Source organism: Prunus avium, chromosome 6 (genome assembly GCF_965620075.1).
Source record: "Prunus avium chromosome 6, drPruAviu1.hap1.1, whole genome shotgun sequence".
Taxonomy (NCBI): domain Eukaryota; kingdom Viridiplantae; phylum Streptophyta; class Magnoliopsida; order Rosales; family Rosaceae; genus Prunus; species Prunus avium.
This window is the reverse complement of record NC_142289.1, coordinates 968000-984842: the sequence shown is the minus strand read 5'-3', so window position 1 is coordinate 984842 and position 16843 is coordinate 968000. Positions and strand designations below refer to the sequence as shown.

General features: G+C 35.8%; 2 protein-coding genes across 3 annotated transcripts; both read left to right on the top strand.

The window, feature by feature from the left end:
- The first annotated feature begins 138 nt into the window (after positions 1–138).
- Positions 139–4974, top strand: LOC110754347 (endoribonuclease). 2 transcript variants are annotated; one of them, XM_021955405.2, is made up of 12 exons: positions 139–594; positions 934–1005; positions 1143–1222; positions 1396–1621; positions 1701–1733; positions 1835–1917; positions 2101–2173; positions 2495–2840; positions 2941–3272; positions 3495–3832; positions 4170–4527; positions 4624–4974. In XM_021955405.2, the coding sequence occupies exons 1-12, from the start codon at positions 517–519 to the stop codon at positions 4837–4839; spliced, it is 2235 nt and encodes a 744-aa protein (XP_021811097.1). In that variant the 5' UTR covers positions 139–516; the 3' UTR covers positions 4840–4974. The 2 variants fall into 2 exon arrangements, with proteins under 2 accessions (XP_021811097.1, XP_021811098.1); XM_021955406.2 differs by having other exon boundaries at positions 526–594; positions 1143–1247.
- A 6439-nt stretch (positions 4975–11413) lies between these two features.
- Positions 11414–15285, top strand: LOC110754261 (Ankyrin repeat family protein). The gene is made up of 3 exons (XM_021955316.2): positions 11414–11769; positions 12124–14087; positions 14618–15285. The coding sequence occupies exons 2-3, from the start codon at positions 12441–12443 to the stop codon at positions 14999–15001; spliced, it is 2031 nt and encodes a 676-aa protein (XP_021811008.2). The 5' UTR covers positions 11414–11769; positions 12124–12440; the 3' UTR covers positions 15002–15285.
- Positions 15286–16843: the final 1558 nt, after the last annotated feature.

Genomic DNA, 16843 nt, shown 5'->3' with positions numbered 1-16843 from the left:
AAGACAATTGGTAAACTATCATCTTCTACGAGTAACCTTCATGTATAGGAAATTGAGTTCCAGCCATTTAGCAAATTTAAACAAGACAAAGACAATTGGTAAACTATCATCTTCTACCAGTAACCTTCATGTATAGGAAATTGAGTTCCAGCCATTTAGCAAATTAATTAGCATATGCATCGTACTTACTGGTGATGTAAAATTAAGGTTTCTACTTCCAATACAAAATCCAAAAATTTTGGGATGAAATTCACAAAGATCCTTTATTATAATAAAATTCAATATAATTAAACTTGAGAAATAAAATGTTTAAAAAACAAACTTTTATGTAAAATTTAAACAAAAAACAAAGAGGTTTGGTTTATCTCCAAATCAGTTCACTCAACCGAGGGAGGTTTGTGCAGCTAAACGCCCAATCACACAGACGCAAAACCCCGGCCTTCCCCAAACACACAGAGAAGCTGAAACCGTAAACTTGGTGCAGCCGCCGGTGTTGATAGCGCAGCAGGCAGAGATATGAAGGTGGTGGCTTTAGTAAGCGGCGGCAAAGACAGCTGTTATGCCATGATGAAGTGTATCCAATATGGCCACCAGGTTTCACCACTTCCGGTTTTGGTTCCCTTAAAAACGCAGGAACATGAAAGAAAGATTAAACTCTTCCTTTTCTTTCATGTTGTTTTCGCCTTGTATCTATTTTTCTGTTATAAAAATGCAATTTTTATTGCTTAGTTACCTACCCAGAACCTCTTGCTGAACTGTGCTTAACTATTTGTTCCAACTTTAATTTTCTTTTTGTCAGAAAGAAACAAAGAATATAATAAGTTGCACTCTCTATCTCTTCTTTCTGTCTTCATATGTTTGCAGAAAATGAAAAAAAAAAAAAAATGCCATCTTTCGGAGTTTGAAGACTCATCTATGCTTGTTATTACTCAGATTGTTGCAGTGGCAAATTTGATGCCTGCTGATGATTCGGTGGACGAGCTTGATAGCTACATGTATCAAACTGTAAGTCTCTCTTTCCTTCAAATATTTTTTCTTTTAATATGAAGAGCTAAGTTGTGAAGATGCATTTGTCTAGTTTAAACTTTAAAGTTAAGGAAAGCTGGCAATGTGATTCTTGAGCTATTCATTACTTTCCGTAGGTTGGACACCAGATAGTTGTCAGCTATGCAGAATGCATGGGAGTTCCGCTGTTCAGAAGGCGAATCCAAGGATCCACAAGGCAAGACTTTTAAGAAGGAAATTTGGTAAAACAAATTATCTTAGATTGAGAAGTTGAAATCTCTGTTATTATTGTTGACAAAGTTCCTTCCTGTAAGAATTCTTATACCCCCTTGATTGCTTAATTGTGTCAAGCATGTTTTTATTCTCCCATGGCTTCTGTGGATTATGTAGGCATCAGAAGCTTAGCTATAGAATGACTCTTGGGGATGAAGTTGAAGATATGTTTTTTTTGTTAAATGAAGTGAAAAGACAGATCCCTTCTGTCACAGGCGTATCTTCCGGTGCTATTGCATCAGACTATCAAAGGCTGCGGGTGGAAAGTGTCTGTTCTAGGTTAGGGCTTGTTTCTCTAGCATACCTGTGGAAACAAGATCAGTCATTGCTTCTTCAAGAAATGGTAATTTGTTTATTAGCAGCATGAATGCTGTCCATTAAGATAATATTATTTTAACTCACAAACTTTTTCTGCCAACCAGATAACTAATGGGATTGTGGCGATTACAGTGAAGGTAAAGTTTATTGTTTAACATTTTTTTTTTTAGTTCAAATGACTTGCATGTTTATTTTGATGTTTTTGGGGTTGGAGCCTAATACTGTTTGAATGTCATAGGTTGCTGCCATGGGGTTGGATCCCTCAAAGCACTTGGGCAAAGAAATGGCATCCTTGCAGCCCTATCTGCATAAGTTGAAAGAGTATGCCATGCTTTATTTTCTTCCAGTTCGGGTTGGGGGCAGTGGGTGATGTTGTATATTGTATATTTTCATGCCACTATGGAGATCCCACATAACCATCAACTCACCCCAAACCAGAAATTTATCCAGTATATCGATATTACCATCCTTCATTGTATTTGCTAATCTTCTATTCCTTGGTAGGTTGTATGGGATTAATGTATGTGGTGAAGGAGGGGAATATGAAACATTGACACTGGATTGCCCTCTCTTTGTTGTAAGTTCATACCATTCCTTAAAATTACAAGAATAGATTCAGTTGTACATAACAGGTGCTCAAACATACCCATTGTGTGCATACGCTGGAGTGTGCAGAATCTGAAATGTATAACTTAGCTTTATCCTTTGCTTGAAATTTTAGTTCTTTCCAGTCAATAATGTCTGCTAATTACTGGAAGGTATTATCCCTACTTTTCTTGTGTACTGTATTCTCATCACATTTTGGAAGTTCAAATTTAGGTCACTTGTTGCATTTTACAAAGTTTTGGGGATTGTAATTTTTATATCATTGCCTTCTACAAAATTTTGAAATTTACAGAATGCTCGAATCGTGCTGGATGAGTTTCAAGTTAGACTGCACTCATCAGATTCCATAGCTCCAGTTGGGGTGCTTCATCCCTTGGCTTTTCATTTGGAAAATAAGGCACAATCCTGTTCTTTGGGAAGCAGTGACAAAACCCACGAGATGTATCATGAGAAGAAGGGTTTTCTATGTGAAGTGCAAGGAGACCATCCCCAAGAATGTGATGCTGCATGCCAGGATGATGCCCCAGTTAACAATTTGGTTGAACTTGCTGAACATAAACTTCACATTTCAAGAACACAAAAGGGTGATACGTTTTCTATTTGTTCCCGGCTGCAAGATTCATGTACAACTTCCACAGGTAAACAGTAAATGAAATATACTTCTGCAGTTGTATTCCCTGCCAGTCTATTGCCCTTCAGATAGTATGACTACAATTTACTAGTGTTTTTAATATACAGGTTTGCAAGAAGATCTGGAGGCTGTTTTAAAGAAAATTGAATCAATACTTGTAGAAAATGGTTTTGGTTGGGAAAATGTTTTGTATATTCATCTTTATATTGCTGATATGAATGAGTTTGCGACAGCAAATGATACATATGTGAGATATATAACTCAGGAAAAGTGTCCTTTTGGAGTTCCATCCCGCAGTACAATTGAACTGCCTTTGTTGCAAGTGGGTTTAGGTAGTGCTTACATGGAAGTTTTTGTGGCAAATGACCATACCAAAAGAGTTCTACATGTACAAAGTATATCTTGTTGGGCACCCAGTTGTATTGGACCATATAGCCAGGTAAAAACATATGTCATCAATAAGTTTCAGTCAATGAAAACAAGATTCCGTATTGGCTTGGATGTGAGACTTGCCTTGCTCAGTGTTTCCCATTTGAGCACCTTTCCTTATACTTTTTTTTAAAATGAAAACAATAGTTTAGCATATTTTCGTGATACAAAACTCCATTAATTTTTAAAATGTGGTTGATTTTTTAATTTCAATCAATTTGTTTGCTTCCAGGCAACTTTGCATAAGGAGATACTTCACATGGCTGGACAGTTGGGACTCAACCCTCCCACAATGACATTATGCCAAGGAGGCGCCATTGATGAGCTGGAAAAAGCACTTGAAAACAGTGAAGCAGTGGCTAAATGCTTTAACTGTTCAATATCTACCTCAGCTATTGCCTTTGTCATTTACTGTTCAACGAAAATTCCATCAACAGAGAGATTTAAAATCCAGGACAAGCAGGATGCGTTCCTTAAACAAACAAGGGTCTTCAATTTGGATAAAGGAACCAATTCTGAAGCATTTGATCCCATTTTTCTATATGTCCTAGTCCCTGATCTGCCAAAAGGGTATTGTTCTGTCTCCATGTTGGGCCTTTCTTCTTCATATTATGCACTCGGAAGAAAATCTATATGCTCCTTGCTCCTCATTTGGTTTGATTTTATTTCATCATGATTGTGGGATCCTTCTTTCAACAATTCTTGCACATATCTGTATATTTAAGTTTTACCAATTAAATCCCTTAACTTCTCCTATTAAAAAACAAAGAAAATGCCTTAAATTGCACCTGTCAATTCTTACAAAATGCTAATGATAAATTGCTTTAGTAATTCTGCTGTACCTACCTGGCGACCTGAAATATGGATGAAATTTATAATCAGGTTCCTTCTCTTTCTGGCATTGCAGGGCCCTTATGGAAGTTAAGCCCATTCTGTTTGTTGCAGACGATATTGAAGAACCAACTGGGGATGTGAAAGAGCAATCTTGCTCAAGCACTCCTGGTTACTGGGGTTTTCAGCATGCAGAGTGGCATGATTCTTGTTTTCAGAAATGTGTTGTTCCTGGAAAATTATGTACAGTCATTTTGTCTGTGAGTAGTGAACCTGCTGCGACCATCTGTCATGACCATCTAGTTGGTGACAAGAACAAAGGGGATAGTCAAAATTCTCTCACAGAGTGGCAGATGGATAGAGTATCAAGATTTTGCATATATCTTCTTGATAAAATTATCACGGAGAGCGGTTTCTCTTGGGATGACACAATGGTTTGTTTCTTGTCTGGGTACTCCTTTGTTTTCTGTTTTTTATGTTTTTTATGTTTTCATGACTATTATTCTCATTGTGTGTCTTTCCTTGCACAGTATTTGAGGTTCTACTTTCCAACAAGTCTTCAAGTGCCTGCAAATGCACTCTCACTCATGTTCACCAATGCATTCGATGAACTCGCTGCAATGGGTCGGATAATCAAGACTGGCAAGGAACCCATCTTCAACCTTGTTCCCGTCTTAGGTGCCGGGAGGTCTTCAGCATCCATGGATGATATAATCACTTGTGAACTTTTAGCTCGGAAGCCCTGAGTTTCATTGCTTCATGTAAGGGTGAAGATTCATTGATTTTCTATCTGGTGTTGGGTGCAAATGCTGAACTATTATTTGTAATGGGATAAGATAAAATCATGAGATATTTAGTCATATATCCATTCTTAGCACTAATGATATGGATAAACTCTACACCATTTAATTTCTATAAACAAACCCAAAAAAAACTCAAAAAATTACAGCTGGTTTATTGAATTTAATTTTAATTATTAAATTACTTTGATGCTTTATTGAGTGTTTTGAGTTTTTTTACAAGGTTTTGGGATTGGGCTTGTTTTAAGAAATCGATGGCGGCTTTGTAATTTATAAGAAGTTAAATGTCTCTTTGTTATGTTGTAAATAGGCTTTGTATGTATTTCTAAAGTTTATTTCATATATGATTTTTTATAATTTGGACCCCTATATTGAGTATAATAGTAAATCTCCCTAAAATCATCTGATTTAATTCAATCTACTTGAGTTCGAATGGGGTCGGGTCGCAAAAGAACCCGAAACCATAAAAGTGTATGTATACATTTGAACTTCAGAAAATATACACTTTTGGAGTGATGTGATTTTGGGTTGGGAGGCTGAATTGGGCTGAGCTGAAAAATCTGAATGTAGCGTTTACTTTGAGTTAGGCTTGAATTATGATGTTGAAACCCAATGCATAGTTACCCAAGGAGGTACCAACCTCAAAACGGTGAGTCCAGAATTACAGCATGTATGTACCGTGTACTACACACTACACGTGGCTTGTCCTGAACTGCAAATGGACAAAGTCAGTTGGCAATTATTTTCCTATAATAAGACAAACGACCTTGGGGTCAATCCGTGAATATTGTAAAATGCATGATGTCGTTTATACGATTATGGATGGGGGCGAGGCGAGAGGTTCTTTCCTTTAGTTGCGTTGTGTTGTGCGGATCTTGCTTTCTTATTCTTAACTTATTTTACTTTATTTATTATTTATTTATTTTTACTTTATTGTTAAAATTTTGTTTTAAATAATATTTATATTTAAAGGTTTGAATTTGGGTTTTACTGAAAAGGAAAAATCACATTTTTAATAACAATCTAAAGCCTGTGTGTAGCCTCCTTACGTGTAGATAATAATGGTCTACAAGACTCCAATATACAACTCCTAGTACATAAGCTCAAGGTCATCTATGAGCATGTTCATAGTCAGATAAAAGTCTTCAAGACACATAACCGTTATCCAAAAATAATAATATAATAGAGAATATACAAAAATAGAAGAAGAGAGAAAACAAATTGTGGTGTGTCTCAAATGCGAGTGGTGTTGTGTGTGTAAAATAAGAAAAAACAAACCCACCAAACACAACCTCATTAGTCATTTCTTCATTTCTGCTGTCTGCTGGCTGCTGCTCACTTTCATGCATAAAAATTGGACGAGTTAGACAAGAAATGGGGTGAGCTTCAAATCAGGACATAATGGTTGGTAAAAGGCAAGCACCGAACCGAATAGGCTGAAAATAATGGGGTTGGTGAAATTAGACAAAATCCTTGAATTAATCATGTGTAATGTTTTGGACCAAAGAACTTGACTAATGTGATGCATATCATTCTTAAAACTAGCATTTTCGCATGTGCTTTTGAGCCTGCAAGAGGCTTTTTTAAAAAAATTTAAAATTTATTTTAGAATTAAAAAAGATAATGGGTAGTTGTATTCCGTAAAAATAAGATAATAAATCCTACTTTTATGGAACACAACTACCCATTATCTTTTTTAATTCTAAAATAAATATATTTATTTATTTTAAAAATGTATAGATAAAATAAAATCTTGAGTGGCAATCTCTCTCTCTCTCTCTCTCTCTCAGAGAGACTGGTCTAGGGTAGATATTAATATGGATAATGGAAGTCGCATCTTTTATATGATTGGCTTGGCTTGACACAGTGACACTAAACACCCCACCAATCCAATTGAAGGTATGCGCTACAGCTTCTTAATTAGTTTTCTGTAATTATCAGTATGCTATACTATGCTCTTGTAATTCGTTTCAGTTTTGCAACCAACATATATACTATTTATACACCAATCAGAAAAAAAAAATTAAAAAAACATGCATAACTAATTCGATTCACAAATTTTACCTAATTAATTTGGAATTTAAAAAATATATTTTTTCCCTATGAAATATTTGAGGTGCTTTTTTGATCATATAGCTAGCAAAAGACTGAAAAGAAAAGGAGAGAAAATAGATGATCATTTTTTTCTTTTTCTTTTGTGACAAACAACAATTATGGGTGGCTAGCTTGTTACCATACGTAGAAGGGTGGTTGTCACCATCATAGCCTCATTTCATCATATCCTGCTCCTCCTCCTATATGCATGCTTTTTAATTAGGGAGTTTCACTAAAACACCCAAAATGGGGGCTGAAATTATAAAAAAATCCAACACCCAAAACACTTTATAAACACACCCAAAACCCATCATTACACACACTCAAAACCCATTTATAAACACACCCAAAAAATATACAATTGTTGACTTTGGGGTTGATTTTGGGTGTGTTTATATGTTTAAATAGTGTGTGGGTTTTTTTATAAATACATGTCTAGGATTGGGTTTATTTATAATAATCTATTTTAATTAATATCAATCCCCTTCCATTAGAGCAAGTCCACCCCAAAAGGCAAACGCAAGGCAAGGGCTGCCACTATTCACATAAATAGTGGCAGACTTGCCTTTTTTGGTTCCACCCCAAAAGGCTAAGGCAAGGGCAAGAAAAAAAAAATTATGCAAAAAAATATAAATAATTTAGAAATGTAAGAAATAAAATGATTATGCAAGAAAAAAATAAATATGGAAGAAAATATAAAAAATTTACCAATGCAAGAAAAAAAAAAAGATTATAATTTACAAATATTGGAAGGAGAAGAGTTTGTATGAGGATTTGGTGTGGAAAGTGAATAAAATTGTTATGTATTTATATGGAAAACATCCATAATTTTTTGGTATTTTTTTCGCTCGCTGATGTCAACGTGACATCAGCGTTGACGTCAACGCCTTCGGGTTTGAGCACAGATTGAAATTGCCCGTGGGCTTGCCCATGTTGGTGGGACCCAAGTCTTGCCTGGGCTGCATGTGGCGCACTGGAGGGTCTTTTGGGCTGGCAGGGGGCCTTTTGCCTGGGTTGGTGGCATGCGCTGGACATGCTCTTAAGGGCTACCCTTTAGGGTATCCTACGATTTTTTTTTCAACAATCCAAATCGTCTATTTTCAAGTCTTCATTCATAAATCATCTTTGCAAAAAATCAGACAAATTGAAAATTATTAAGGCATTTAATTGAAACCAACAAAATCAATAAACATGGTGCTACAAGAAAGTACTTAAATTTCAATAATTTAATTGAATGATCAAATAATATCGGATTCAAGGGATTTTTTTATATAGATGATCTTTAAATGAATATCTACAAAATAAACGGTTTAGATCAGTGAAAGACAACGCAAAGTGAGCAAGGAAGCAAGGAAGGACAACCCTCCAAAGAATTTGAATTCAACTATACATATAGATATATATCTTGCAGGGTGGAGGGACAGAGATGAGATCAAATCAGCAAATTCTTTCAGTTGTGTGTTGTAGATAAATATATATATATATATATATATATATATATATATATATATCTCAGCAAGTGTGGGGGGCTTTCACTCTGACAAAGCAAAAAGAAAAGGGCTTTAGATTTAGTTAATTATAAATTTATAAGCGAATAGCCATAGCCACATGCATGCGTGAGGGAAGGGGACCATGGACACCATGCATGGCCTGGTTTTGTGTTGTGACTCGTGAGAGCAAAGCCAAGAAAAAAAGGAAGCGCGCCACAGAGGCAAAGGCATGTTCCATTCCATCTATCTACAAATCTACTAGTTCAGAAGAAGCATCAAGGGACAACTTACAAGCATATATATATATATATATATATATTATATATGGTCCCCGAGGGCCAATGCCTCATTAATAAAATACAAAATACAAAATACGAAAAACAAGAAACAAACTTTAAGGATTTGAAATAAGAAAGAATAGCTTTTGTTAAAAGAGAGGCATGAAAGATAAATAGAATACATCAAGTACACATGAGGCACAACACAATTTCACAAAGAAGAAAGTGGTTAACGTTGTTCTCGTTATCCGTTTAGTAGCCTATATAATATTGATAGTGAATGTGAAATGAATTCTATCCACTTTCATACGTACATGTAATGTATATTGATTCTAAAATTCAAAGTATTCCAATCATTCTTGCATACAACAGAAGCGATATATATATATATGTGTAACATGACGGTCACATAAAGTAAATTAGTTAAAACTATACTTAAGTATATATAATATTCGCAAACTTAAGTACACATGAAGAATTCATTTATCTAAGTATTACCCTTAACTACACTTTGTTTTAGAATTTAAAATATACCAATTTAAACTACTTAGTACGATTGGGATACCAAGTACTCCATGCCATTTTAAAAATAGAAATTTTAGATAAATTTAAAATTGAGAACATAAGTTGGGTTTAATCCTCGCATTTGTTGTTGTTGATATAAATCCTTTGACTTTTCTGCAAAATTGAATTACATTCCTTTTTCGTATTTTTTTTTTATGTAGATCTATTGTTATTTTTTTAAAAAAAATTATCTAGTTGTTCCTATTATACCCCTGAAATATAGATCGTGTAAAAATTAATTTATAGGACAATAATTACAAGATCTACAATAATTATGTAGATATATTATCATATGGTGTAAGTATATTGTCCTCTTGCCTATTGCATAGGTATATATGGATTTTTTTTTCATATTTTCAACAATGTGTAATAGTATTTTATGTAACTTTTTTTTAATAGGTAGTCTTCTAATTTATGTTCCTAACTTATAGGTAACACAATTTATCACTAAGTTTTTTTCGTTGTTAATAATAACACTATTTACTTGTATGTCAGGTACACAATTTCATGTGGGTGCTTGTCAATTGTTATAATATGTGGGTCTTTACTTATCATTGATTAAATTGTATAAACATTATCAAGGAAAGAATTCAAAATTTAAATTTTGAAATTCAATTACAAGGCAATAATGCATTAAATTTAGATTTTCATGGTATTTTCCTTATTTACCTCAAATGGTAAAATCAACACAACAACAAAAGTAATAAATGTCAAAGGATCTACGTCTAAAACAAAAAATGCATGGACTAAATCCAATAACATCTAATCATTTTGGACCTATATCTAAAATGATTATTTAGAATAAAAATACCAGCCAATCAAATTTCACGTGAGGATTGGATTTAGAGGCTCCTAATGCAATCTCTCAGCAACTGTCGGTGGTCATTTCTTTCTTTAGAGTATACAATTATAAATTTTCTTTCTAATTTCTATAGTTTTGTTTGAACAAGTCCCTTAACTTCTTGGCTTATTAATTTTATTCCTTTGCGATTAAGTATAAGTACATCATCATCGCCGTTGTTATAAATTAGAATAATGTGATACAATTTATGGCGAAACGTTGTAATTAATTTCCTTACGAAATAAATATTAATAATCACATCCAATCGGTTGATTGCATGATATGATAATTTTTTTTTAAAAAAAAAAAAACCATGTTATGATTAATAGATGTAGATTGGTGTCTGATCTTAACAATCCTTGATTTACAATCCAAACCATCCGGTAGAAACTAGAAAGTCCAAAGTTATAAGGTACGTATTTATGAATTTTACTAACTCAATAATAAACCCTCAAAAAGACACCAAAAACAGACAAATTAATTGGACTGTCAAGTAAGGATACAACTTCATGATTAATAGAGTGGTTTGTGTTATAGAGTAATAATCAAGCAATTTATCTAATTTAATATCCATATATATAAAGCAAAAGGCTAAGAATTGTAAAACATTTAAAATACCAGAAAATGCCCTTGATTAATGAACACATTAAGAATTAAAATTATTAATTAAATGAGGATAATATGGTAAATTCACATTTTTTCATATTAAAAAAAAATTAAAATTAAAAGAAAAATCAGATAATGGCATATTTTTATGGAACACAACTACCCATTATCTTTTTTAATTTTAAAATAAATTTTAATTTTTTTTAAAAAAAATCTCTCGCAGGCGCGGAAGCACGTGTGGAGAGTCCAGTATATCATAAATGAAACATAACTATCCATTATCTTTTTAATTCTAAAATAAATTTAAAATTATAAATTAAATAAACCTCTCACAGGCGAAGAAGCTAGTATAAAAGAAGGAAGTTTTTGTTGATAATTTTTAATCTTTTTCTTCTTCTTTATTTAGGAAAGAAGAGAAACAACTTTTCTCCTAGTTGTGGGGCTAACCACTTTTATAACTAAATGAGAAAAATAAAATAAAAAGTAATAAAAACTGATAACGTGAGATGGTTGTTTTCGGTCCAGGATTGTTGACAGGAAACTGGAGTTGGTAAATTGTAATAATTTATTACCATACCAAAACAAGAAAATTGCCGGGGATGGCGAGGAAGTAATTTAGTGCCAAAAGGGAGGCAAAAGTGTAATGGCGCTCTAAAACTGTGACAGAGAAAAAGCAAAAGTGAAGAGACTCAACCTGGAAATACAGAGAGAGATCTGAGGTGGGGGACTGAGTCAGGGACCGAGTCGGGTCACGTCCTCTGCAGTTGTGCTTTCAAGGCTAATAATACTGTGGGAACCAGAAGAAGAAGGATAATAAGATCATGACTGTTAGATCCCGTATCTGAAAACCCACACCAACCGTCCGATTAACTTCCATATCTCTCCCCCTATCCTTCTCTGTCCTTCTACTGCTCAATTTGGAGGCCACCACAGATAAACAACCAGAGGCAACAACAGAGAGCTTAGCTTCACTTGAAACCCAATCCATATTTTGCTTTCCCAGGTATTTTCTTGCTTTTTTGTTCCATTTTTGGAGAGCGAAAGAAGTTATTTTCTATTTGGTTGCTCGGAGAATGAAATATAAAATAAATGAAACTGAAATTATGATTCTTTTTAGGTGTTGTTTGGAACAAAAAAATGTAGATAATTAAGTTTAGCTATGGTAATGATAAGTTTTTTTCATTTTCGTTAGATACAGAGTATATAGAATGAATTGTTTTGTTATACAATTTTCGGCAACCAAGAGAAAGTAATGATTTTTAATTTGGGTTATTGGTGCATAAATCTGTGCTTCATTTGTACAAGGTCGCTCGCTGGTCTGAGCTGATTTTGTTTATATCTCTTGTTTCTTTTACAGATTTGAGGCTGTCTGGTAGCTTCTATATACTATGATGGAGCTCAAGATCCATAGCTGGGATTCGGAGATTGAACTACAAAAATGCTTAAAGCTTTGGCAAAGGTGAGATACTTAAGTCTGATTTGATTCCGAAGCGGATTATCCGGACTCAGTTCATATTGAGTCTTCTGGATTGGGAATCCATGGGGCTAAACACTAGTAAAAAGAATCCTAAGTTGGTAGATTTTGTTGGTGTGAAACCCTAGGCATCGTTTGTGGTTCTTGGAAGTGGAAACTTGAAGATATGAGAACAATTGTTTTCAGTTTTACTTCCAAAAATGAAAAATGAAAGCAACATTAGCTTCAGAACTGAGAGAACAGTAAAATCCATAGAATCAATGGAAGATTTTTCTAAATATTCCCACAGTCCAGCTCATTTGGCGGTTGCACGCCGTGACTATGCCGCCCTCAGGCGCATTATCTCTACCCTCCCTCGGCTTTCCAAGGCCAGTGAAGTAAGCAACGAAGCCGAATCTCTTGAGGCTGAGCTCCGAGCTGATGCTGTCTCAGCTGTCATTGATCGCCGAGATGTTCCTGGTCGTGAGACTCCTCTTCATCTAGCAGTGCGTCTCCGTGACCCAACCTCAGCCGAGATTTTGATGGCGGCTGGTGCTGATTGGAGTCTTCAAAACGAGAATGGTTGGAGTGCTCTCCAAGAGGCCGTCTGCACTAGAGAGGAAGCAATTGCTATGATTATTGCGCGGCACTACCAGCCCCTTGCTTGGGCTAAATGGTGTCGTAGACTTCCCCGTATTGTTGCCTCTACGGCCCGTATTCGTGATTTTTACATGGAGATAAGTTTTCACTTTGAGAGCTCAGTCATCCCGTTTATTGGTCGAATTGCCCCATCGGATACTTACCGCATTTGGAAGCGTGGTTCTAATCTTCGAGCTGACATGACCCTTGCTGGCTTTGATGGGTTTCGAATTCAAAGGTCCGATCAAACATTTCTGTTTCTTGGAGAGGGGTACTCTTCAGAGGATGGTAATGTGAATTTGGCACCTGGTTCTTTGATTGTTCTTGCACATAAGGAGAAAGAAATCACAAATGCTTTGGAAGGAGCTGGTGCCCAACCAACCGAAGCTGAAGTTGCCCATGAAGTGGCCTTGATGTCACAGACAAATATGTATAGGCCAGGCATTGATGTTACTCAGGCTGACCTTGTTCCCCATTTAAATTGGAGGCGACAAGAGAGGACCGAGATGGTTGGAAATTGGAAGGCCAAAGTTTATGATATGCTTCACGTGATGGTTAGTGTGAAGTCAAGGCGGGTTCCTGGTGCTATGACCGATGAGGAGCTCTTTGCAGTGGACAATGAAGAAAGGGTGGCAAATGGGGGTGATAATGATGAATATGATGATGTATTGACTGCTGAGGAAAAAATGCAGTTGGATTCTGCACTTAGAGGGAACTCAGATGGTGCTTGTGAGGATGAGGAAAATGGGGTCTCTGACTGCCATGAAAATGGTTCGGGAGGATCCTATGAGAATTGTGAATCCAACGCTGTTGTTAAGGAGAAGAAGAGTTGGTTTGGTTGGAACAAGAAAAGTTCAAAGGGAAATGATGATTCTGAAGATCCAAAGATTTTGAAGAAGTTCTCAAAGTTGGCCCCAGAAGGTGGCAACCAGAAATCACTCGATCATCAAAAACCATCATCTGAATTTCCTAGAGATGATATTGCAGATGCTAAGAAAGGAAAAGATAAAAACAGTAAGAAGAAAAAGAAGAAAGTGGCTAGTGATGCTAAGCATGAGAGTGAGTACAAAAAGGGTCTGAGACCTGTCTTGTGGTTGACACCAGATTTCCCTTTGAAAACAGATGAGCTTCTTCCCTTACTAGACATCTTAGCAAACAAGGTCAAGGCTATAAGGAGACTCAGGGAGCTTTTGACTACTAAACTTCCCCATGGCACTTTTCCGGTCAAGGTAATCCAAAAGTTTTAGCTTTATAGACTATTGTTTCTATCTATTTTCCACTGTTTGTTTATGCAGTACGCTATCCACTTTCTATAATAAATCACCTCTTTTTTTTATAAAAAAAAAGTTTCTATAATAAATCACCTGATAACATTTTTGTTTCATAAACCAATAAAAGTTTTCATGAGTTTAGGAATAAGATTCATTCAAAGGCTAATTAACATATTGTTATAGTTGGTAGTGGTCCAAAGCTTTTAAATGATAATTTGGATACTGAACCTTGATTTGTGCCTTATTGTTGGTTGGGAATGGTCCATTTTCAAGTCATATTTGGTCGACTATTGCGTTTGGCAGGTACTGTGCTTTTTAATTAATCGCACCAGAAAAGAAAAAAATTGTCCTGAAACACGTCCCTTCAAACTGATATTGCATGACTAATCTTTATTTCTCACGTTTCAATTTTAATCGAAAGAGTTGCATTGTGTAAATCTTTTGTCAACCTCTGAATGTCAACCTAATATTGCATTTCCCTACTACAGGTTGCTATCCCAATCGTCCCAACAATACGAGTTCTTGTAACTTTTACGAAATTTGAGGAGCTTCAGCCATTGGAGGAGTTTTCAACCCCTCTCTCCAGTCCAGCACATTTTCAGGATGCAAAGTCAAAGGAATCAGAAGGATCCTCATCTTGGATATCATGGGTAAGAGGGGGTCGTGGTGGGCAATCAAGTGACAGCGATAGCCACCGATATAAGGAAGAGATTGACCCCTTCCTCATACCGTTGGACTATACCTGGGTTGATGCCAATGAGAAAAAACGCCGCATGAAAGCCAAGAAAGCCAAGAGCAAGAAACACAGGAAACATGCAACAGCCAAGGCTAGTGATGGGGGACATCAGGCAGGTGAGGATGTCGAAGAATAGTTTTGCATAAATTACAGTCACTTTGCCTCTAAGAGGGATTTGTTGGGAGAAAAATGAGGTAAAGCCCATTCTTGTGCACTCCTGACCTATATTCTTCACTTTGGATTCTATCATGGAAGTGTTACCAGATACGTTTTAGGCCCGTAATTGTTGATTTAGAAGAAGGGATATTTTCTTCAATTGTTGTATTGTTATGTGCTGTGAAATCGGAGAGGAACCGACTTGTCTTTTTCTAATAGCTTCTCTCATTCTAATTTATCGTTCACATCAATCTTTTTATCCTAGTTTTTTGTCAAGTTCACATTTTTGTGGTTGGTATTCTCCACTTGCGCTTGTCATTGTAGCTTAGACTAGCTGTTTTGGTTCTGAATGTTTTGTACTTATAATAATTTACATGAAAATGATTTAACTTTCACAAGATGATAACAACCAAGTTCGGTTTTGTCAAAACTTATGCTACTCATTGCACCTGCCTAAATGTATTACTATTAACCTTTCCCTCACGTTAGAACAACTTCTGCCTGACCTGACCTGTCTTAGAAAACTGAGATTTGGGTAAACATTTTGCAAAAGAGATTTGGGTTTATATCAAATAAGAGAGAGAGCAGGAACATAGAGGAAGGCCACCGACCCCCTGGGCTACCCGTGGCTGGCAGTGTACGGAGTTGGGATGATTTCATCTTCTGTTTTTCAATGTTTGAAAAATCACAAGGTGGTTGGCGGGCGGCAGGGAGCGGCCTAGTCCCTAGAGGAGTAATAGGGGCCTAGGCGTTTTTTTTAAAATAATTATTTTGTATTATTAATTATAAAATTTATACCAAAATTAATTTAAAAAATGTATATACGTGAGTCATGAGATATATGCTTTGATATACAGAAGAGGGTTGAATAAAAAACACAATTAGGTTATGTTTTATGGGCCCAAGCTTATAAGAGAACCTTGTTAAAATACCAGCCCATAAGTGAAACATAGCGTTTCATTAATTCTATCTTCACCTTTTTGTGGACGAACCCTATCCTCACTTATCTCTCATCTCTCTCTACCTTCATTGTCTCTGCCTCCATCCTCTCCTCTTGCGCGCATTTGAAATAAGATGAGCCCAGCAACAGCTACAAAGAACAGAAGAAAAATTCAAAAATACCTCTGACGAGTAGAGAAGAACCCATCGCTACCACTGGTTGGGTCTAGAAGCAGCCATCCGACCCGCCCAGGCACCCCTAACGATTAGGGTGAAATCTAGCGCCTAGGCCGATTTTTTGAACACTATTTTTAGCTTTTAATTACGAGGAAAAAATTGTGAGATTAATACAAAATTTGAGAACTTGTTTCCAAAATCATGTTTGGGGATCCATAAATCCAATGAAAATTGATACTCCCAAACCAACCCTCGGCGAAATTTCTTACGCAGAGAACGCACATTACTTAAAACTTCTCTCAGGTGGTCTTTCTGATCGTGCCTTCATATGCATCCTTCTCCATCTCTTTAAACACATAATCTTTCAAGAGAGAGAAACTAATTTGTATTTCAGTTTTTCTAATAATATATATGTGAACTATATGAAGTGTACAGCATAATCCAAATACCTGATGAAGTCATGAAAACGCAGCAAAAACAAGTCTTCTACTCTATGGCAGGGTTCCAACTTTTGTAGATGCTAATCTAATAAAGTCCCACCCATTAAGGAGTTCTTATTAGGACGTCCGGAATTTCTTATCGCAAGGACGCCATTGTTTTTCAGTTTTCTTCACTGCTTTCCTCCCTTTCTTGGTTTTTCTCCCCGTCTTTTGTATTCATATGCTTTAACAAGAAGCAGTGGGTATACAAAACAAGCTTTAGAGCT

What these genes read in the sequence shown, in the direction of transcription:
- LOC110754347 (XM_021955405.2), top strand. Translation starts at nt 517, where the DNA reads ATGAAGGTGGTGGCTTTAGTAAGCGGCGGCAAAGACAGCTGTTATGCC. An exon ending in CATTGCTTCTTCAAGAAATG is followed by an intron (nt 1,622 to 1,700) that starts GTAATTTGTTTA and finishes TCTGCCAACCAG; the next exon opens with ATAACTAATGGGATTGTGGC. An exon ending in TATCTGCATAAGTTGAAAGA is followed by an intron (nt 1,918 to 2,100) that starts GTATGCCATGCT and finishes ATTCCTTGGTAG; the next exon opens with GTTGTATGGGATTAATGTAT.
- LOC110754261 (XM_021955316.2), top strand. Translation starts at nt 12,441, where the DNA reads ATGAAAAATGAAAGCAACATTAGCTTCAGAACTGAGAGAACAGTAAAA. An exon ending in ATGGCACTTTTCCGGTCAAG is followed by an intron (nt 14,088 to 14,617) that starts GTAATCCAAAAG and finishes TCCCTACTACAG; the next exon opens with GTTGCTATCCCAATCGTCCC.